Source organism: Pseudonaja textilis, chromosome 1, assembly GCF_049901715.1.
Source record: "Pseudonaja textilis isolate UNSWEBS1 chromosome 1, rPseTex1.2, whole genome shotgun sequence".
Classification (NCBI taxonomy): Eukaryota; Metazoa; Chordata; class Lepidosauria; order Squamata; family Elapidae; genus Pseudonaja; species Pseudonaja textilis.
The window spans coordinates 317,842,120-317,863,075 of record NC_141990.1 but is presented as its reverse complement, the minus strand read 5'-3'; the positions used below and the strand labels follow the sequence as shown (position 1 = coordinate 317,863,075).

Sequence of the window (20,956 nt, the reverse complement as noted above, 5' to 3'; positions counted from 1 at the left end):
GGTATGGCTTTGCGTGCTGCCTGCAATATGGTGAATGAGGCTTTGCTTGCTTGCAACACTGTAAAGCGGTATATAAGTCTAAGTGCTAGTGCTATACTCTCCCTTCTTCCTTCCCTCGCCTTCCTTCAAACTTTTCTAACTACCTTTCTTTTCTTACCTTCCTTCTACTCTCTCCTTCCTTCCCTTCTTTCCTCCATTTTTTTCCTTTTTTCTCCTACTCCATCTAGTTCCCTTTTTTCCTCTCTGTCCTTTCTCTTTTTCTTTCTCTTCCTTTCTCTTGTAAGAGCCGTGCTGGCGCAGTGGCGATAATTCAGCATTGCAAGCTGACTCTGCCCATAGCCAGGAGTTCAATCCTGATCTGCTCAGCCTTCCATCCTTCCGAGGTGGGTAAAAGGAGGACCCAGATTGTTGGGGGCAAAACGCTGACTCTGTAAACAGCTTAGAGGTAGAAGCACTGTGAAGTAGTATATATTGCTATTGCTATTGTTCGCCCGTCCTTCCTTCCTTGATGCAGTGGTTAGAATGCAACATTTGCAGGCTGACTCTGCCTATAGCCAGGAATTCGATCCTGACTGGCTCAAGGTTGACTCAGCCTTCTATCCTTCCGAGGTGGGTAAAATGAGCACCCGGATTGTTGGGGGCAAGAGGCTGATTCTGTAAACCACTTAGAGAGGGCTGTAAAAGCACTGTAAAGTAGTACATATTGCTATTACTAAGTGCTATTGCTATGGTCCTTCCTTCCTTCCTTCCTCCCTCCCTCCCTCCCTCCCTCCCTTCCTTCCTTCCTTCCTTCCTTCCAGTGGTCAGAATGCAATATTGCAGGCTGACTCTGCCCACAGTCAGGAGTTCAATTCTGACCGGCTCAAAGTGGACTCAGCCTTCCACCCTTTCGAGGTGGGTAAAATGAGGGCCCGGATTATTGGGTGCAAGAGGTCAACTCTGTAACTGCATAGAGAGGGCTGGAAAGCACTGGGAAGCGGTATATATGTCTACGTGTTATGAGAGATCCAATCTAGAAGGGCAAATTTTCTGACAGTGAGAACAATTAACCAATAGATTATCTTGGGAAGGTGGGTAACACCATCACTGGAGGTTTTCCAAAATAAGACTGGACAACCATTTGACTGGGATCCTACAAGGTCTCTTGGCTTGAGCAGGGGGGTTGGACTAGAGCAGGGGTCTCCAACCTTGGCAACTTTAAGACTTGTGGACTTCAACTCCCAGAATTCCTCAGCCAGCAAAGCAAAACTGGGGAATTTTGGGAGTTGAGGTCCACAAATCTTAAAATTACCATGGTTGGAGATCCCTAGACTAGATGACCTCCCCGAGGCCCCATTCCAGCCCTCGGATTCTATGTTCTGTGGGGTGTCGCCCAGTCTTGCAGGGCGACGGCCTCCGAACCAAAACCGCCTCTTTTTTTTCCCACGCACCCAAAAGTCGGATGAAAATGCTGACCCACAAAAAACGCCGGCAGGAACGAACCCGGTCGGTGGAAGGGTTCCGCTACGGTTCAGTGCACCAGGCTATCCCGATCGAGCGAGAAGCCGAAGCCAGCAGCTACGGTTGACAAATCGGCATGTCGTACGTTTGCGCAAATACTGAGATTGCAAGAGCCCCACGGCTGTTGTTTCTGTAAGGTTTACAGCATTTATTTATTTATTTGTCTTTAAAAAAGGGGTTGGACACCCTCCGGTTCACTGGCAGTTCCGTTTTCTGTTGGGGTTATTATTAGTATAACTCTTTTCTTTTCTTAACTCCTCCTGGGATGTTTAGAACAGAATCCATTCCCAACAGCACAAGGTCCTCTAGGGCAGGGCTGTCCAACCTTGGCCACCTTAAGACTTGTGGACTTCAACTCCCAGAATTCTGAGAGTTGAAGCCCACAAGCCTTAAGGTGGCCACGGTTGGAGACCCCTGCCCTAGATAAAGAGAGCAACATCACTGAGGAACTAAGGAGGGTGAAAAGACAACACTGCCGCCATCCCCACCTATTATAGTGCAAAAATATGAAAGGAGAGAGAGAGGGAGGGAGGGAGGGAGGAAGGGAGAGAGAGGAGCCAGGGTGCCAGTAGAGGTGACACCTCACTCTTATTCCAAAGAGCCTCCATTCCTTCCCGGAGTAAGACGAGCGGATTTGCACGTTGCTTTTTGCACGCCTGTGCGTCTGAACGAGGGCTGGACCCTTGGGATGGTAGGAAGGGCAGGACCCCTGCCCCTCCGAGGAAGGAAACCCCGCCTGCTTTCACAGTGATGTCCAGAAAAGTGGAGGAAGGGCCCTGAACACAACAGCCGAAACCGAGAACAGTCATCCAAATTATAATTACAACAATAATTAAGGTCCAATAATATAAGATAGTTACGCGGACGGAGGGAGAGGTGTTCCCCTCTCCCCCCCACTGGGCCTTGAGGGCGGAGAGGGGCCAACGGGTGCCCTGGGCACTGCCGCGTCCCCTGCCCCATTGCACACGCCCGGGAATTGGTTGTCGTTTGGAGCGGATGATGGGGAGGCCGGACTGACAAGCTCCCTTAGGGCTGGCCTGGCGGAACGTCCGTGACCAGCCCTCCTCCTCTTCCTCCCCTTCCGCGGCTTGGCTCACACGGTGGTCTCGTCGGCTTTCTTCTTTAGCAGCTTGGTGGAGAGCAGGGAGTGAGGGACGGGAGACGGGTTCCTGGCGTCAGGAATCATCAGCCGGACTTTCTGGTTGGTCCTTCGCCACTCGGAGTAGAGCTGGCAGTGGTAGCGGAACGACACCTGGTCGAAAGGGGAGTTGGGGGGTGGGGGGGTGAGACACAGCAGAGGAAGCATAAGGTGAGTGTGATACGTAGAAATACACCTGGCGAACATATAAAGCAACGGTAATGCCATTTTTAAGCTTCTGTGTTAACCTCGGATAATTTACTGGAATGCTATGTGAGAATTCTCTATTGTTTTGCATAAAGGTTAGCGAGCCATATAAATCATTCTTCCTATTTTCTTTCCAGCTGGTGCTCTTCAATCATTTCTCTGGATTTTAAAGATTCCTCTACCTGCAGTAGATAATAATGCGGGGCAGTCAGCGACACAGTTGTTCCTCCTATTGAAGGATTTTGCTAAACAAGGCACAGTTAAAGGACAGAATTTTCATTTGGTTGTCAATTGTTTCAAAGTAAGTCTTAAAGGAACAGTTGAGTGTTGATTTGGGATGAGTTTTATGCCAGTATTTATCATATTACCTGTGCAGTAAAGAAGGTCTCTCTGCCTCCTTAGAATTTGCATATGTTAGCAAATTCTACTGAAATGTACTTATTGGTAAGGGAGGAGGCTGTTGTGCATGCAGAAATCTCAGTAGCAGTTTTCTAGCATATATATTTGGCGGGTCACGCTGTCCAGTGTCATGTTAACTGAACTTATAATTGACTTCAGGAACTTATAATTGACCTCAGGAGGAAGAGAGGTGTATATTTACCATTGTACATGAATGCTGAGCAGTTGGAGAGGGTTGGTATTTACATCTCGGAGGATCTCTCGTGGACTATGAAGGCTAACATGCTTGTAAAGAAGGCACAGAGGAAGAGGCTGTACTCCCTGAGAAGGCTCAGTAAGATATAAATCTATCTCAGCATCTACTTCTCTCCTACTACCCCGGAATGTCCTGACATATGTCACTCTTGCATGGGATGGGAGTAGCTCTGTAGCGGACAAAAAAAGGCTCTACAGAGAATCATTAAAACGGCCCAGAATATCATCGTAGCTCCAGCTACCCGCCCTGGAGCACATCTTCGCATCTCGCTGTTGGAGGAAGTTGCACAATATTCTCAGAGACTCTTCCCATCCTGCTCACAATCTCTGTGAACTGTTGCCTTCTGGCAGAAGATACAGGAACCATTAAAACTCGGACCACGCGAGTTTTCTGAAGAGCTTTCATCCCAGAGCTATAATGGCACTTAACAATGAACTTAAGGACCACCATCAAGTGAGCTTTTGGACAGTATTACTTGGTCTGTTGTGTGGATGATTGTGTGTGTTTTAGGAGGCGGGGAATTTTGTTGGGGGGGGTGTGTGTGTTTGGGGATTGTCATGTGTATGTGCGTGTTGAGTCTGGTCTCTGGGTGTTCTGTGAATTTCGTTGTATGTATACTGTGTATATACATACAATGACGATAAAGAATTCCATTTAATTAATGATGGAGATTACTGGAAATGGAAACGGGTAAACAGGTCAAGGAAACTGATGTTATGCTACAATAATAATAGGAGTGTTGCATAGGGAAATATGTAGCTGGATAGATTGTGAACCCAGGAAAGGGGCAGAAACTGTATATTTGAACCTGTATATAAATCCCAGCCCTCCTGGGAACCAGGTCTTCTGCCCATGAGCAGAATTCCCTCTTGCAAAAGCTTCATAATAAAGCTCTTATCTATATTGTTCACGGGTCTCCCGTTGTCTGAATACCTGAATGGTTGATTTTTATCACAGGGAGGGAGGGAGGGAGGGAGGGGCAGGGGTTTGCAACTGCGTTTGTAATCCCGCCCCCCATGATCCGATTTCGGCACAGGCAGCCCTCGGCTTATGACATGCAAACCCGGCCCCCCAAAATTTGCAGTTGCTGAGCGAGACCGCGTGAAGTGAGTTTCCCCACCCCGTTGCGTCCTTTCTGAGCACCGCTGAATCTCTGCAGGGGTTAAGTGGGTAACCCGGCTGTGAAGTGAATCTGGGTTTTTTCCCTCCTCCCTCCTATTGATTTGCAACACACACACACACACACACACACACACACCGGGGATGCTGCAAAGCACCCAAATTCTGATTGTAAAACGGTCATTTATCCAGGACCCCCCTCGGCATGGAGGATGTTCCCACCAAAGCTCAGAGACTAACCAGGTTAGTTTCCCACGTAGGGGAGGGCCCATTTCTACTTGCTCGCGGCAGAGTGGGAGGCCACACGGTATGACGGTACTGCCACCGCAAGGCCAGAGGGGGTGGAGCTGCCCCAAGCGCCCCACATCCGGTTTCCCTCAGGGCCCCCGCAGCCAGGCCACCCGTGTCCTCACACCTGCCTCGCCTCGTGGTGGCGGCTCCAGCAGGCCCATCCAACAGGTCCCGCCGCGTGGCCACTGGCCCGCTTGCTTGCTTGCTTGCTTGCGGCCACAACAGAGCCAAGAGGCCAAGCGAAACGCCGATGCTGCAGCCACAAGGCAGTTGTCAGGCGTGGATGGCCCTGGGGGGGGGGGAGGAGGGGAGGCTGAGGTAAGTCAATGCAGGAGGTGGGGCTCCACCCCCCCCCTTCACCTCAACTCCTCTCACAGGTACCGTGGGCAACCAGGCAGAATGGGGGGGCCCTTCTGCACGGGCGCTTAAGTAGGGCTTATTTGGGGGGGGGTGTTAAGGCTTATATTAGGCGCATACGGAAAAACAATGCAAGGGCTTATTTTTTGGATAGGGCTTATTTTGGGGGGAAACCGGGTACCTCAGTGGCGCAGGGGTTAGAGGGCAGTACTGCAGGCCACTTCTGCTGACTACCGGCTGCCTGCGAAATTTGGCGGATCGAATCCCACCAGGCTCCAGGTGGACTCAGCCTTCCATCGTTCCGAGGTGGGTAAAATGAGGACCCAGATTGTTGGGGGCAAGAGGCTGGCTCTGTAAACCGCTTAGAGAGGGCTGTAAAAGCACTATAAAGCGGCACATCAATCTAAGGGCTAAGTGGGAAGGAAGGAAGGAAGGATAGGAAGGAAGGAGAGAGGGAGGGGGGAGGAAGGAGGGGAGAAGAAAGGGAGGGATAGGAAGGAAGGAAGGAGAGAGGGCTGGAGGGAGAAAGGGAGGAAGGAAGTGGCCAGAGGCTGACAATGTAAATAGGGCTGTAAAGCACTATAAAGCAGTATATAAGTCTAAGAGCTAAGTGGGAAGGAAGGAAGGAAGGATAGGAGGGATAGGAAGGAAGGAAAGAGAGAGGGGAGAGGAAGGACGGAAGGAGAGAGGGAGGAGGGAGGAAGGAGGGAAGAAGAAAGGGAAGGAAGGAAGGAGAGGGGGCTGGAGGGAGAAAGGGAGGAAGGGTGTGACAAGAGGCTGACTCTGTAAACTGCTTAGAGAGGGCTGTAAAGCACTATAAAGCGGTATAGAAGTCTAAGGGCTAAGTGGGAAGGAAGGAAGGATAGGAAGGAAGAGAGAGAGGGGAGAGGAAGGAAGGAAGAAGAAAGGGAGGGATAGGAAAGAAGGAAGGAGAGAGGGCTGAAGGGAGAAAGGGAGGAAGGAAGTGGCCAGAGGCTGACTCTGTAAACTGCTTAGAGAGGGCTGTAAAGCACTATAAAGTGGTATATAAGTCTAAGGGCTAAGTGGGAAGGAAGGAAGGAAGGAAGGAAGGAAGGAAGGAAGGATAGGAGGGATAGGAAGGAAGGAAAGAGGGAGGGAGAGGAAAGAAGGAAGGAGAGAGGGAGGGGAGAGGAAGGAAGGAAGAAGAAGGGGAGGGATAGGAAGGAAGGAAGGAGAGAGGGCTGGAGGGAGAAAGGGAAGAAGGAAGTGGCCAGAGGCTGACTCTGTAAACCACTTGGAGAGGGCTGTAAAGCACTATAAAGCGGTATAGAAGTCTAAGGGCTAAGTGGGAAGGAAGGAAGGAAGGAAGGAAGGAAGGAAGGAAGGAAGGAAGGAAGGAAGGAAGGGCCGTAGTGGCACAGTGGTTAGAATGGAGCATTGCAGGCTCATTCTGCTCAGTACCAACAGTTCAATCCTGACCGGCTCAAGGTGGACTCAGCCTTCCATCCTTCCGAGGTGGGTAAAATGAGGACCCAGATAGTGGTTTTTTTTTTTTTTTTTTGGGGGAAGAGGCCGACTCTGTAAACCGCTTAGAGAGGGCTGTGAAGAGGTTATATAAGTGCTACTGCTACCTATTTATCTACTCGCCTTTGCATGCTTTTGAACTGTTAGGTGGGCAGGAGCTGAGGGCGAGGAAGGGAGCTTGCCCCTTTCTCAAGGCGCCCGGGGTCTCGAACCTGGGCTGCCGGCTTTTTCCAGCCGCCAAACCCAGCGTCTTAACTGCCGACCATCCTTCCAGCGAGCAAAAAAACAAAAAAAAAGACAAGGAAATTGGACCTCATCTCTCTCTGACCCCTGTGACGTCGTCAGCTCTGACCCTTGCAGCCCCACCCACGGCAAGAAAAGGACGCCCACCCCAGCCAAAGAGGGGTAACCGCCCAGTGTAGCCAAGACTGCCAGCATGGGAAACCACGAGGCGAGCCGGCCGAGCCCGTGAGCACTGACCAGTGTCCAGAGGACGTAGATGGTGAAAAGGGCGATGGTCAGGGCGATGAGGCCAATGGCCTCCAGGTGGCTGTTGAACTGCATGTGGTCCTGGGCGCCGCGCAGGCAGAGCCAGCCCGAGATGGCCGCCAGCGGGGTGATGAAGAGGAAGCAGGCCATGTCGCAGAACAGCGTCCGCTTCTCGTTCCGGGGTCCGGGGTGCTTGAGCCACTGGAGCGGGAAGACAAAGAGAACATCAGGTAAATAACAGAGTCGGGAGGGAACCTTGGAGGTCTTCTAGTCCAGCCCTCCCTGCTCAAGCAGGAGACCTTAATCCCATTTCAGACGAGCGGTTGTCCAATCTGTTCTTAAAAACGGGCGTCTCCACCCCGTTTGAGACAAGCGGTTGTCTAGTCTGTCCTTTTTCTTTTCTTTTTTTTTAAATATTTTATTAAATAAACATTAAAAGCAGCTGAACACAGTGCGACTTTCCTGGCCGTCATTTTGGCCGTACGAGCTATAGTATAGAAATAAATATAACACTTAATTTTCCCTTTTCCCTTGTTGATATAATGCTAGTTACATATTTGTGTCGATTTGCATTTATATACATATTTACAGCTCAGCTTCTTATCCATCTCCTTTTTTTCCCTATGTAGTTTTTATAGGCGTCTCATGTTGGCCCATTATATTTCATTTTCCTTAATTTGCAAAGCTTTTACTTTCGGTCCTGTAAAGCATCAACAATTTCTTTCTTTTTTCCCCCCTCGATTCCGGTCTGATCCATTTTACTCCCGACTTCCTAATGCTCTGTGTCTCACCCTTATCCTTGATTTCTAGTCTGTCCATCTCTGCACAGACTAATATTTCCCGGATTATTTCGCTTTCTGTAGGGGTCTCTTCATTCTGCCAGTTTTGGGGCGATCTAGTCTGTTCTTAAAGACCTCCAGCGATGAAGCACACCCACCACTTCTGGTGGCAGGCAGTTCCACTGGTTAATTGTCCTCCCTGTCAGGAAGTTAATCCCAGGTTGCTTCTCTCCTTGATTCATTTCCATCCGTTGCTTCTTGTCTTGCCTTCTTGGTGCTTTGGAGAACAGCTCGACCCCCTTTCTTCTTTGGGGCAGCCCCTCAAATACTGGAAGGCTGATATCCTGTCCCCCCCTGGTCCTTCTTCTCACTAGACTAGAGATTCCCAATTCCTGCAACTCTGCTTCACATGTTTTAGCCTTTAGCGCCCCCAATTCTCTTTCCCACTCTTCACTCTTTCCAGCGTCTGAACGTCTTCCGCAGACGCTGAGAGGAAGGAGAACATCAGGTGGAGGGGAAGAGTTGAAAGGGGGAAAGTGGGGGGGGTGGGTAGGAGGAAGAATGTGAGCAGCCAAATCTCCGGCACTTAACCCCAATTAAATCCTGAGTCTCGAGCCAAACTTCCAAAACTTCAAAAAGATTTATTGGGAGTTAACATGCCGGCACTGCCTGGGTGTAGCCGACTCTGAGACACTGTCACCCTTGACCCTGGTTTTCCCCCCCACACCCCTCTGGGTGTATCGTAATTCATATTCTCCGATGGGACACCTCCATAGCTCAGAGTCATCAATCAGGCTCTCCAGTTAGAATTTTGCAGTGGCAGAAACTTCAGTCGCCTAGTTACTCTCTTTGAAAAAACATTTATGGAATGCACTTTTGATTTCCAAGCTGCCGCGCTGCTCCCCCCTCCTCCCTTTCTGTTAGCAACTCTAAAAAGACCAGAGAAATATTTTATGAATTGACACTCAGCTGGCTCCTCCTGCCAATGGACTGGTTCCACGTGCCCGACATGGCTTTGAGAGGTGTCACTTGAAGGTCACCTCAGGCCACCCGTAAGAAGACCGCGATGGGTCGCGTCAAGAATTGCTAGTAAGGGCAAGGAGCCGAGGGCGAGGAAGGGAGCGGAGCCTGTCTCGTGGCGCTCAGGGTCTCGAACCTGGGCTGCCGGCTTTCCAAGTGACAAGCCCGCCCCGATTCCTCCAACCCGTCGAAAAGTCGGTCCCAAGTGGGTCAAGTGACAAAACACCCACGTGACGAACACCCCCCGCCCCCCCCTCCATCATTTCCAAAGACTTTTCCTCTGGGTAGGGACCAAGGGGGAGCGGGGGAGACACACACCCACCTCCGTCAGAGGCCGGGGCCGCCGTTCCACCATGAACTCCGTGTGGCAAAGCTCGCAGTAGCTGGTGTTGGAGGAAGACAGCCACTTCTCCAGGCAGCTCCTGTGGACGGTGCCCAAGCTGCCGGTGCAGTCGCAGGGCGAAAGCAGGCCTTCCCCGTTCCCACCTTCGTGGCAGATTCGACAGATCGGACCATCGCTAGAAAAGAGGGGGCAGAGACCGAGGTAAGAAAACCGCCACGGGGTTCTCCGGGGGGGGGAAATGGGGAGCCCTCCCGTTCGTTTTGGGAAGTGTGCGTCGTGGCCGATCGGCCGCCAGCCCCCCCGCCCCCCAAAACAGCCCAATCAGAGGAGGCAGATGGGGAGGCACGGTCAACATCGGGACAACCGGGGAGCTCCGAAGGGGAAGAGGGAATGGAGCTGGCAGAGAGAGAGAGAGAGACAGACAGACAGAGGCAGAGCCTGGGCCATCCCATCAGCCCTCGGGTGGAGAGTCAACAGCCCCCAGGTCTGGACGTGGCTGATGCGGAAGAGGAGGAACAGCCGGGCCCAGTGCCTGATGAGCGGATGCAAAGAAGGGAGAGGAGAGGAGAGCAGTGGAAATCTATGGGCTGGTCCTTGGGATGGAAGAGCCATGGCTGCTAGCGAAGCCCCACCCTGACTCTGGGGGATAAAAGGAGAGGAGAGCAATGGAAATCTATGGGCCGGTCCTTGGGATGGAAGAGGCACTGCTGCTAGCGAAGCCCCACCCTGACTCTGGGGGATAAAAGGAGAGGAGAGCAGTGGAAATCTATGGGCCGGTCCTTGGGACGGAAGAGCCATGGCTGCTAGCGAAGCCCCACCCTGACTCTGGGGGATAAAAGGAGAGGAGAGCAGTGGAAATCTATGGGCCGGTCCTTGGGACGGAAGAGCCACCGCTGCTAGCTGAGCTCTGGGGATAAAAGGCAACGGAGCGGAGATGAATAGGTGTGGCAGACGACTATTCCTCTCCCCTACTTGTTAGCCTGCGTTAAGAAATGTTTTGTTTTGTTTGTCTTTAAAAACTAATCAAATTGTTTTCACACAAAAAAAAGAGAGAAATGTTTTGCCGAGGCTGCCGGCACTCCTAATAAAGGAATCTTTTTGAGTTCACCTCGGAGGATTCGTCTTGTTTGGGGAGCTGGGTCAGAACAGAGTGCCACAAGCTGGTTAGAGAAAACCCTCGCCTCTGGGCTGCCAAAAGCCGAAAGCCTCCGGCCGATTCCAGAAGAAGCCAGCCCAAATTCCGGCTGGGGGCCTTAATTTATTTGGCTGTTTAAATTCCTCTGTTTGTACCCTTCGACTGGCCAAAAACAGCCCATCCTAAGGCAGGCGGTTTTTGGAATCGACGTAAAAGGTCGACCTCAACTTACGACCACAATGGAGCCCAGCTTTTACGTCGCTAAGGGAGGAATTTTTTAATTTCTTAATTTCTTTCCCTCTGCCAGCTGTAACCAAGGATTGAAGCGGCCTCACCTCTGCGTGCCCAGGGCTTTGATGACCGTCGACAGCAGTCGGCCGTCCTTGGCCGTGACTTGGGTGACGTACTGGGGGCGCCCGAGGTCCGAATCTTCCACGGACTTGGACAAGGTGGCACTGCCCGGGCAGTCACAGAGCGAGCCGGGGAGGTGGCAGCAATCACCTGTTGTCATGGCAACAGGGGGGACGCTGGGTTCAGCAGCCAGACAGCAGGTTCATGATAAGCTAGAAATGAGAAAGAGAAAGAGAAAGAGAGAGAGGTAGAGAGAGACAAAGAGAAAGGCAAAAAGAGAAAGAAAGAAAAAGAGACAAAAAGAGAAAGAAAGAAAAAGAGACAAAGAGAGAAAGAGAAAGACAAAGAGAAAGAAAAAGAAAAAGAAAAAAGAAAGACAGAAAGCGTAATAAAGAAAAAGAGAAAGAGAAAAAGAAAAAAAGAAAAAAGAGAAAGAAAAAGAGAAACGAAGAAAAGATGTGAAGAAAGCCATTCCTTTATCCATATGTTTAATTAATGAATTAATTACAGCAGCAAATGAGCCCAAAGTTTATGCAGCAAAGTGAAAAATTCGTTCCGCGAGTTTTGCCCAACTTTCCCGCCACGTTTGTTAAGGGAATCAATTGCCGCAGCTCTTAAATTAGTCACCCGGTCATAAAGCGAGCCTGGCTTTCATGCCCATCCACTTGGCTTGTCGGAAGGTCGCAAAGAGGGGCGGAGGATTGGGTGACCAACCCGGGGGAGACACTGCGCCCGTCGTAAATGCGAGTCGGTTGCCGGCCAAGCCCCCCCAAATGCAAATCACGTGACCCTGGGGGATGCTGCAATGGTCATGAGTCTGAAAAAGGGGGGCGGGTAAGTCACCTTCCCCCCACCCCAGCGCCATTGTAACTTTGGTCACTACATGAAGCGTTGTCAGTAGAGAACTGGCTGTCATTTTTAGGCCGCCCATCTCCCCTCCAAGGCGACTCCGGATTCTTCTCCTTAGCACAGGGGTCCCCAACCACCGGTCCCCGGACCGGTCCCGGTCCGTGGAACAATTTCTACCGGGACACCGGTTTGCTTGGTGCCGCCATCTTGTTTTGATGAAAAAGTGCTTCCGGTGAGCTTTTCCGGGTAGAAAGCGGCTGTTTGGGTGCTGAAAGAATCCTCGCGCCTTAGTTTCATCGAAGGGGGGGGCGGCAGCTTCGAACGAAACTAAGGCGCGAGGATTCTTTCAGCACCCAAGGCAAGGCGAGCCGAGCGGCCGTCCCGAAGCCGTCGCGAAGCCCATCGACAAAGGTACAAAGGAAGAGTTGAAGGTGGCGGGGAGAAGCGGGGGACGGCTGGCTGGCCGGTCGCTCGGCTTGCCTTGCCATGCGTGCTGATGCCGGTACCGGGCCACGGATGATTTTGTGATGCCGGTACCGGGCCGTGGCGCAAAAAAGGTTGGGGGCCACTGCCTTAGCAGACATTCCAAAGTTGGCTGCAAGGAGGGAGATCTTCCACGCTAATCCGTTTTTGCATCTGACTGGACGCTTCCCCTGACTCGGCCGAGGTTTTTGTGCGTGTGTGCCCATGTGTTTGTTTGTTTGTAAAGGCACACAACATCCATCCCACAATTCTGGCAGCCAGCAGAGAGACTTCCTGTCAAGGAGACAAAAGTGACCAGCTCGGGTTGGAAAATGGCCTTCGGCACAGGCCACGTTAAAAGTGGTGGGTTTCAAGCGCCACAGAACAAAAATTCCCGCGCGCTTTCAAGCCTTCTGGAGATAGAAGGCGACATTCCTCCCGCGCTGACTCAGTTATCTGTTCTGACCTCGGCTTCCCCCAAAAGCCCGAAGCAGACTCTTTGTCCCGGCAAAACCCCTTTTATTAAAACGAAGGTGAATTTCTTGCATTCACCTTCAGGCAACAGCCTGGCCAACAGTCTTTCAAGGGTGTAAATTGAGAGCACAGACCTGATCTAGCCTGGAGAGCTGCCAAGTAACTATTGCCAAACGCAGTGCTGACAAGGAAGGGCTCGGCAGACAGTCTCTGAGATGCACAGGCAGGTCATCACAATGATGGAAGGAAGGAATTGCTTCCTGCAAAAGCCCCCCTCCCCTTTTGCTCCTCTTTTAATCCCTAGGGGAGGAGCCATTCACCGTCCACCTGTGGCTTTACTCCCACGTCGAACCTGAGTTCCTAATTGTTCTTTTCGTTTGGCCGCTCTGCGCATGGGCAGGCTGGGCACCGGCTCCAGCTACTCCCCCTCCTCACTGCTCTCCAACTCCGAAGGCAGCTGCTGACTGCCAGCCAGCCAGCCCTGGCCCCATCTCTGCCTCTGACGCAGAGCCCTCGTCCGAGCCTTCCTCAGCCTCCAGGACTGGCCAAGGTTCCTCCCCAACCTCCTCACTATCTGACTCTATTGCCAGCTTCACGACGATATCCAGGAATCAATCTTTAGTCTTCCTGCAAGCAAACAAAAAGTTGCACAACTTTTTGAAGGGAGGGGAAAATTTCTCTCTGCCCTCTTGGTTTCCAGAAGAGGATGCTTGAGTCAAAGCAAGAATACACGCTGGAGGGAAGCGCTTACGTTTTTCAAAATGAATATGTAACCTTGAAAGAACAGAGCGTGGGATTGTTTGTTTTTTTTGTGCCTCTGGGGGAAAAAAAAAATATTTTCTGAATCACACCTTGCAGGACCTGTAGCTCTTCCTGCCTTTATGCAGGAAACCCCACCATCGCCACTAACCTTTGGACCCTGCTGGCTGCAGCAACGGGTGGAGGCCGAAGGTCCCGTTGCAGGCTGTGATGCTCAGGGAGGCCTTTTCCCCTTAAGAGGGACTTTTGTTCACAAAGCAGACGAAGAATGGTCGCAGGAATTGGGGTTGGCCAGTCTAGGGAAAAGGAGGACCAGAAAGGACAGGATAGCAGCGTTCCAGGATTTGAGGGGACGCCCCCCCCCAAAGAAGAAAAGGGAATCGTCTTATTTCCCAACGCAGCAGAAGGCAGAGCCAGAAGCAACCGATGGGATGCTAATCGAAGAGAGGAGCAACCTAGAACTAAGGAGGAACTTCCTGACAGGGAGGACGATTAAACCGGTGGAACGGCTTGCCACTAGAAGTTGGGGATGATACATCGATGGAGGCTTTTAAGAAGAGACTGGACCAACTATTTGTCTGGAATGGGATAGGGTTGCCTGCTTGATGGACTAGAGCAGGGGTCTCCAACCTTGGCAACCTTAAGCCTGGTGGACTTCAACTTCCAGAATTCCCCAGCCAGCTTTGCTGGCTGGGGAATTCTGGGAGTTGAAGTCCTCCAGGCTTAAGGTTGCCAAGGTTGGATACCCCTGGACTAGAGGACCTGCATCCAGTTTTGGTCAGCAGGGTATCAAAAAAGATGCTGAGACTCTTAAAAAGAATGCAGAGAAAAGAAATAAAGATGATTAGGAGGCTAGTGGCTAAAACATATCAAGAACGGTTGCTGGAATTGGGTATGTCTAATTTAAATGAAAAGAAGGACCGGGAAGGACATGACAGTAGCACTGCAATATTTGAGGGGCTGCCCCAAAGAAGAAAGCGGGGTCAAGCTATTCCCCAAAGCACCAAGAAGGCAGGACGAGAAGCAACGGATGGAAACCGATCCAGGAGAGGAGCAACCTAGAATTAAGGAGAAACTTCCTAGCAGTGTGGACCATTAACCAGTGGAACAGCTTGCCACCAGAAGTTGTGGGTGCTTCATCAGCGGAGGAGGGTTTTAAGAAGAGACTGGATGCTCACTTGTCTGAAATGGGATAGAGTCTCCTGCGGTTGGACTAGAAGACTTGTGAGGTCCTGTTAGGAATATAAGTCACCTAACGGGGTATTTGGGTTAGAAATATATAAACCAGGATTTTAGTACTATGTCTTTAAGGGAATGCAAGACCATGCAATTGGGTGTGGTTTCTCATACAGCCATAAGATGGAGCCAGAAACCTGGGTTGTCTTAGTCTTAGTATCAGAAGAGAGTGTGTCTGAATGAGTATCTCTGTTTCCTTCTGTTGGAAAGTATTGCCGTTGCTCCATTTCTTCTAATTGACTGATTGTTAGGAATAACAAGGGTACCTAACGTAGTTTGGGTAAAATAATATATATAAACTATGACAGTAAGTTTAAGTGTGTGTCACTTTAAACTGCAAAGCATGTAATTTTGGGTGCGGTTGTGAAACTGCCATAAGAGGGAGCAAGAGAACCTGCTGGTTTGCTGGATTGATGGTTCCCTGCCGCTGAGTTGGAGGAAGAAAGGAGGTTTGAGTTCTTCATATCTCTACTGCGAGGAGATATATTACTGGACTGATATAAGTAAGTTAACTGACCTCTTTTTCAACACTGGACTTTGCAACTGAATAATCCCCGGACGGACTGAATTAATGTATGATATATGGACTGTTTGACTATGCTATAACTCTTACTGGAATAAACTATTTAACTAGCACTGTGTATCTGTTTTACTGAGTGTAAGCTACAAAAACGTTTATCTCGCATATTTTGCCTGCCTGCCTGCCTGCCTGCCTGCCTGCCTGCCATGCAGATTCTGCTAGGGTGTATCCCTAACACTGATATTACTGGATTTAATGTAAGTCTGATACTGAACTGTTTCTGACAGTGGAATTTGTTATTGGATTATCCCTGGATTGAAAAACTGACTGATTTACCTGTGAATGACTTTTGGACTGCTTATTTTGGACTTTGCTTAAACCTTTCTGGAAGTAAAAACCTACATTTACTGTACAGTGTATCTGTGTGCTGTGTGTGTATTATTCAAACACTCCTCTCAAATACGTCTCCCTGTATGCGCTCATTCTCCTAACGGGGAATTACCTCAACAGGTCCCTTCCAGCTCTATGATTCTAAGCCTTCCTATCGTAAAGCATACTGGCTGGGGAATTCTGGGGGATGAAGTCAGAGGGAAATCCAACCTGGAAATACGGAGAATTTTTGGACGGCGAAGAATTAAATCAACTTGCCATCAGAAGTTGTGGATGCTTCATCACTGGAGGCTTTGAACAAGAGACTGAACAGCCAGCTGTCTCAAATGGTTTCAGGACTCCTGCTTGACCACGGGGGCAGGGGGGTTGGTCTAGAAGGCCTCCGAGGTCCCTTCCAGATCTATTCTGATTGATTGATCGGTCCATTATTGGTGACTCTCCCAGCCACAGGTTTAAACAGAAGGGAATCCATTCCTGGCCGTGGGACTGGTTAAGAGCAGCCCCCTCCGACTTCCACGGTAGCCCCAAGGCAGAGCGGCCAAAGTGACCAAATAAAATATGGTGTCCTTCCCAGCACCAGATGGCACAAAATTGCTCCTGGCTGATAGTCAGAGACAGCAAAAGGCTGAACTTGTATCGCCTTTGATTTTGTTCAGAAGGGAAACACGGTTCACGAAACAGGGCATCCTCTGGAACCACCGGCCTGTGAAACCCAGGTAGGCCTGAAGGAAACACCTCCCTGGTTAAGCCTCAAAGGAACCAACGCAAATAGTGGTAAAAGAAGAACTAACGACCACATGAATCAAGCTGCGATTTAACAGAATAACAGAGTCCGGGGTGGGGGTGGGGGGATGGGACCTTGTGGGTCATCTAGTCCAACCCACCCACCCACCCAAGCAGGAGACCTTACACCAGGGGTGTCAAAACTCAAAGGCCCGCCGGCCGAATCCAAAATCTGGCCCGTTGGGGGTGGTTAGATCCGGCCTTCAGGGCTGCCCTGGAAGGACCAGCCCGCGGTGCCTCTGCCAGCGAAAACAAAAGGCGAAACTTTTCCCCGTTTGCATTTGAGCGGGCAAGAAGGGACAGGAAAGAGGAAAGAGGAAAGAAAAAGAAAGGAAGATGGGAAGAGAGCAAGGAAGGAAAAAGGAGAAGGAAGGAAGGCCCACCCTGGCCACCCCACCAAGTCAAACAGAATCCTGATAAGGCCCTCAATTAAATACGAGTTTGACATCCCTGCATCCTTTTTAGAGGGTCATTGAGGCCACCTGGAGGTTTACCTGTGCCCTCAGGGTCACCTGAGTGGTGCAAGAAGGCGGCTCCACCCCATTTGCACCACTCAGGTGACCCTGAGGGCACAGGTAAACCTCCAGGTGGCCTCAATGACCCTCTAAAAAGGATGCAAATGACCAGCTGTCCGCAAGGAGTATAAATCCTTCCATTCTCCCGCCATCCAGTCAGCGCTGAAGAAGCTTCTCGGAGGAGGAGCGAAACGTCTTCAAAGAAAAAAAATGAAAGTCCAGCTGCCTCTTGGGAAAAAAAAAAGCATCTTTGGGATGCTGGCTGAGGAATTCTGGGAGTTGAAGTCCACAAGTCTTAAAAGTTGCCAAGGTTGGACAGCCCTGGCCTAGAAGGTGGAGCTCGCCTCACAATCAGCAAAGCTGGCTGAGGAATTCTGGGAGTTGAAGTCCACAAGTCTTAAAAGTTGCCAAGGTTGGACACCCCTGGCCTAGAAGGTGGAGCTTTCGCCTCACAATCAGCAAAGCTGGCTGAGGAATTCTGGGAGTTGAAGTCCACAAGTCTTAAAGTTGCCAAGGTTGGACACCCTGGCCTAGAAGGTGGAGCTTTCGCCTCACAATCAGCAAAGCTGGCTGAGGAATTCTGGGAGTTGAAGTCCACAAGTCTTAAAGTTGCCAAGGTTGGACACCCCTGGCCTAGAAGGTGGAGCTTTCGCCTCACAATCAGCAAAGCTGGCTGAGGAATTCTGGGAGTTGAAGTCCACAAGTCTTAAAGTTGCCAAGGTTGGACACCCCTGGCCTAGAAGGTGGAGCTTTCGCCTCACAATCAGCAAAGCTGGCTGAGGAATTCTGGGAGTCGAAGTCCACAAGTCTTAAAGTTGCCAAGGTTGGACACCCCTGCTTTAGGTAATATTAACAGAAGGAGACCAAAAGATGCATGCTTTGCGCAGTCCAGAGAAGCAAAGTTGAACAGGGGTGGGGGGGGGATATGCGCATAATGTGTCTTTGAGTCAGTGTGGAGTCTAAACAACAGCCTGGGATGAGTCTCTGTAGTTTTCTTGGCAGGATTTCCAAAATGGCTTTTGCCATTGCAGAAGGCACAGGGCCAAAGACACCTGGCTGACTGCGTGCCCAAGGCAGGACTAGAACTCAGGGCCTGGCGGTTTCCAGTCTGGTACTTAACACCATTACTCCAAGCTGGATGTCAAAAAGTAGACCAGGCGGCGTATCGAGGTTGGAAATAAAGACACACAGCTAAGGGCCGTTTTCCACACCACCACAACTCTCGGAAGGGGTGGCAGGTACAGAAAGGGGCATACAGGAAGTCTTTCAGTTACAACCACAACTGAGCCCCAAAATTTCTGCAGCTAAGTGAAACATTTGAGTTTTGCGGGGGGCGGGGGGGCTTCAGTTGGTTCGCACCGGTTCCAGCCAACCGGCTGTTAATTTCACATCCGGTTTGGTGAACCAGTAGTTCGAATAACTGGCTGGCCCCGCCCCACACCGCCCTGGAGTCCCCACACAGCCCGTTTTGGATCCCAGGTAAGTGCAGGGGATGCATGGAGCCCTGGGAGGTGGAAAACGGGCCTATTTCCGGCCTCCATAGAGCCTCCGGAGCCTGAGGAGGGCAAAAAGAGGCCTATTTCCCCTAGGAATTCTGGGAGTTGAAGTCCAGAAGTGCTGGCTGGGGAATTCTGGGAGCTGCAGTCCAGAAATGCTGGCTGGGGGATTCTGGGAGTTGCAGTCTAGAAATGCTGGCTGGGGGATTCTGGGAGTTGCAGTCCAGAAATGCTGGCTGGGGGATTCTGGGAGTTGCAGTCCAGAAATGCTGGCTGGGGGATTCTGGGAGTTGCAGTCCAGAAATGCTGGCTGGGGGATTCTGGGAGTTGCAGTCCAGAAATGCTGGCTGGGGGATTCTGGGAGTTAATGTCCAGAAACACTGGCTGGGGGATTCTGGGAGTTAATGTCCACAATGCTGGCTGGGGAATTCTGGGAGTTAATGTCCACAATGCTGGCTGGGGAATTTTGGGAGTTAATCTCCAGAAATGCTGGCTGAGGAATTCTGGGAGTTAATGTCCACAATGCTGGCTGGGGAATTCTGGGAGGTGAAGTCCACATGTCTTAAAAGTTGCCAAGGTTGGACAACCCTGATTCACAGCCATCGCCAATTTTACCGCCAGCTGCCAACCACCCCATGCCATTCCATCAATCCCCTGACCCCAGGACCAGATCTTCACTGCCTTCCCGAACGCCAGCAAGGCCAAGTCACCATTTCTCTCAAGGGAATGCCTGTTCCATAAGCCACAGCAGAGAAAGCACCCTTGCCTGGCGTGCCCAACCTCAAGGACCCAGCCATGACCATCCCCACCCGACCAGATCAAGCAAGTGGGCAGAAACCAATGCAGGTAGTCCTTGACATACAACAATTCATTTAGTGATGGTCCAAAGGCACAACGTCCCTGAAATAGCGACTTACCGCCATTTTTCACACTTAATGACCACTGCAGCATCCCTCAAGGGTTGAAAATTCAGATGCTCAGCAAATGGTCCATATTTGTGACGGTAGCAGGGTCTGGGTGTGGGTGTGTCACATGATTCCAATGAGCCAATTCAACAGGGGAAGTCCGATTCACTTAACCACCCTGTCACTAGCCTAGGAACTGCAGTGATTCACTTAACGACAGTGGGCAAGAAAGGTCACAAGATGGCGGGGGGGGGGGCAAAACTCCCTTTTAACCAACATCTCGTTTGGCAAAACTCCCTTTTAACCAACATCTCGTTTGGCAAGAGACATGTTGGCTTCCATTTCGGTCTTAAGTCCAGGACTGCCTGTTGTCTAACCCTAACCCTCCCCCCCTCCCCCATGAGCTAGAAAGGATGCAGGAAGTACAGCCTTCCCCCCTCCCCAAATTGGCCTTCCCATGCCCGACATGGGGAGGGGGGGGCAGGAACCTCGGGGGGGGGGGGAATTTGACTCCAGGGAAAGGAGACCACCAGGAAATTCCGAGTCGCCAACTTAACTGCAGCGATCCACTTAACGCCCGTTAGGCAAGAAGAGGTCGTAAAATGGGCCAAACTCCCTTAACCAACGTCTACATTTCCGGGGCTCGGTGGCGGTCGTAAGTCGAGGACTGCCCGCAGGGCCAATTGCCAAGGGACCGAGGCTATCGAGTCCAGGGAAAGGAGACCGCCAGGAAACTCCAAGGCTGCAGGAAGATCGGGGAAGAGATCTCCCCTCGCCCCCAGCCCCTCCACACCCGAGCCCATCGGGGGGGTGGAAGGACCGAGACGCCCCCCGCCCCCCGCCCCGCCCTCCCCAAGGGCCCGGCTGCCTGCTCACCACCCCAGGCCGGCGACAGGAACCCTCCCTCCGGACTCCTCCGCCGCAGGAGCCGGCCCTTCCAAGGTGCCGCTGTCTCATCCCCGGGCGGGCCGCCCTCCAAGCCCGCCAGGCTTCCATCGGCTCCCCGCCTCGAAACCCTCTTCCTCCTCCTCCTCCTCCTCCTCTTCCTCGCTTCCTGCTGCTGCTGTCACTCAAACGTCGCGGGGCCCGCCTCTTCTCACCTGCGCCCCGCCCCTTCCGCCGCCGCCCCGGCTTCGCCTCAGCGTCGCGGCCTGGCCCGGCCCATCTTCTCCGGCTAGTGCTGGAGAAGAGCGCGGGGAAGAGGAGAGGCCTCCCGGCCCGGCCGCCTCCGCCGCTTCTGTCAGCCGCGTCTCCTGGCGCACCTGACGGGGAGGAGGAAAAGGATCCCGCCCTTTTCTCCCCGCCTCTTCCCCCCCGCGCGCGCAGCAGCCAATCGGCAGTCCGGAGCCGTCCCGAAGGGGCGGAGAGAGGCGTGGGGAAGAGCCAATCCGCGGTGTCGGCGGGGCGGGAGGGCGAAGAAGGGCCCGCCTCTGAGTCGGGAGGGTGGGGAAAAGGGCGCGAGCGAGAGAGGAAGCTCGCGCATGCGTGCCTCGCCCCGTCCGGGGCTGCGCGAGCTCTCAACGGAAGGTTTTTGTTTTGTTTTGTTTTTCTTTCCCCGCTTCGATATTTTTTTTCTCCCCGCGATAGAGGAAAGAAGCCCCGCCCCTTTTCTTTTGGCGTTGGTTCCTCCGGGGCTTCCGGGTTGAAAGGAGCCGTTTCCTTCCCAGCAGTCCAAGCGAGCATCCACCATGGCAACAG

The 20,956-nt window shown here is 51.8% G+C and overlaps 1 protein-coding gene across 4 annotated transcripts; it reads right to left on the bottom strand.

Annotated features, from left to right (window-relative positions):
• Nucleotides 1-1,622: 1,622 nt before the first annotated feature.
• MARCHF2 (membrane associated ring-CH-type finger 2) lies at nt 1,623-20,511 on the bottom strand. 4 transcript variants are annotated; one of them, XR_015741271.1, is made up of 6 exons: nt 20,359-20,511; nt 10,854-11,081; nt 9,363-9,558; nt 7,233-7,442; nt 1,857-2,752; nt 1,623-1,816 (listed from the first exon to the last, which is right to left on the bottom strand). XR_015741271.1 is itself a non-coding variant. In XM_087922588.1 (5 exons), the coding sequence occupies exons 2-5, from the start codon at nt 11,027-11,029 to the stop codon at nt 2,594-2,596; spliced, it is 741 nt and encodes a 246-aa protein (XP_087778714.1). In that variant the 5' UTR covers nt 11,030-11,081; nt 20,135-20,511; the 3' UTR covers nt 1,623-2,593. The 4 variants fall into 4 exon arrangements, 3 of the variants coding, with proteins under 3 accessions (XP_087778714.1, XP_087778715.1, XP_087778716.1); XM_087922588.1 differs by having other exon boundaries at nt 1,623-2,752; nt 20,135-20,511; XM_087922589.1 differs by having other exon boundaries at nt 1,623-2,752.
• Between the last annotated feature and the right edge of the window lie 445 nt (nt 20,512-20,956).

Bases quoted from the DNA above. Each gene is read 5' to 3' on its own strand.
- MARCHF2 (XM_087922588.1), bottom strand. From the start codon at position 11,029: ATGACAACAGGTGATTGCTGCCACCTCCCCGGCTCGCTCTGTGACTGC. The intron at 7,443-9,362 runs GTGGGTGTGTGT...TTCCCGCTCCAG, and splicing joins GGCCCCGGCCTCTGACGGAG to TGGCTCAAGCACCCCGGACC. The intron at 2,753-7,232 runs GTCAGTGCTCAC...CCTTTCGACCAG, and splicing joins TCTACGTCCTCTGGACACTG to GTGTCGTTCCGCTACCACTG.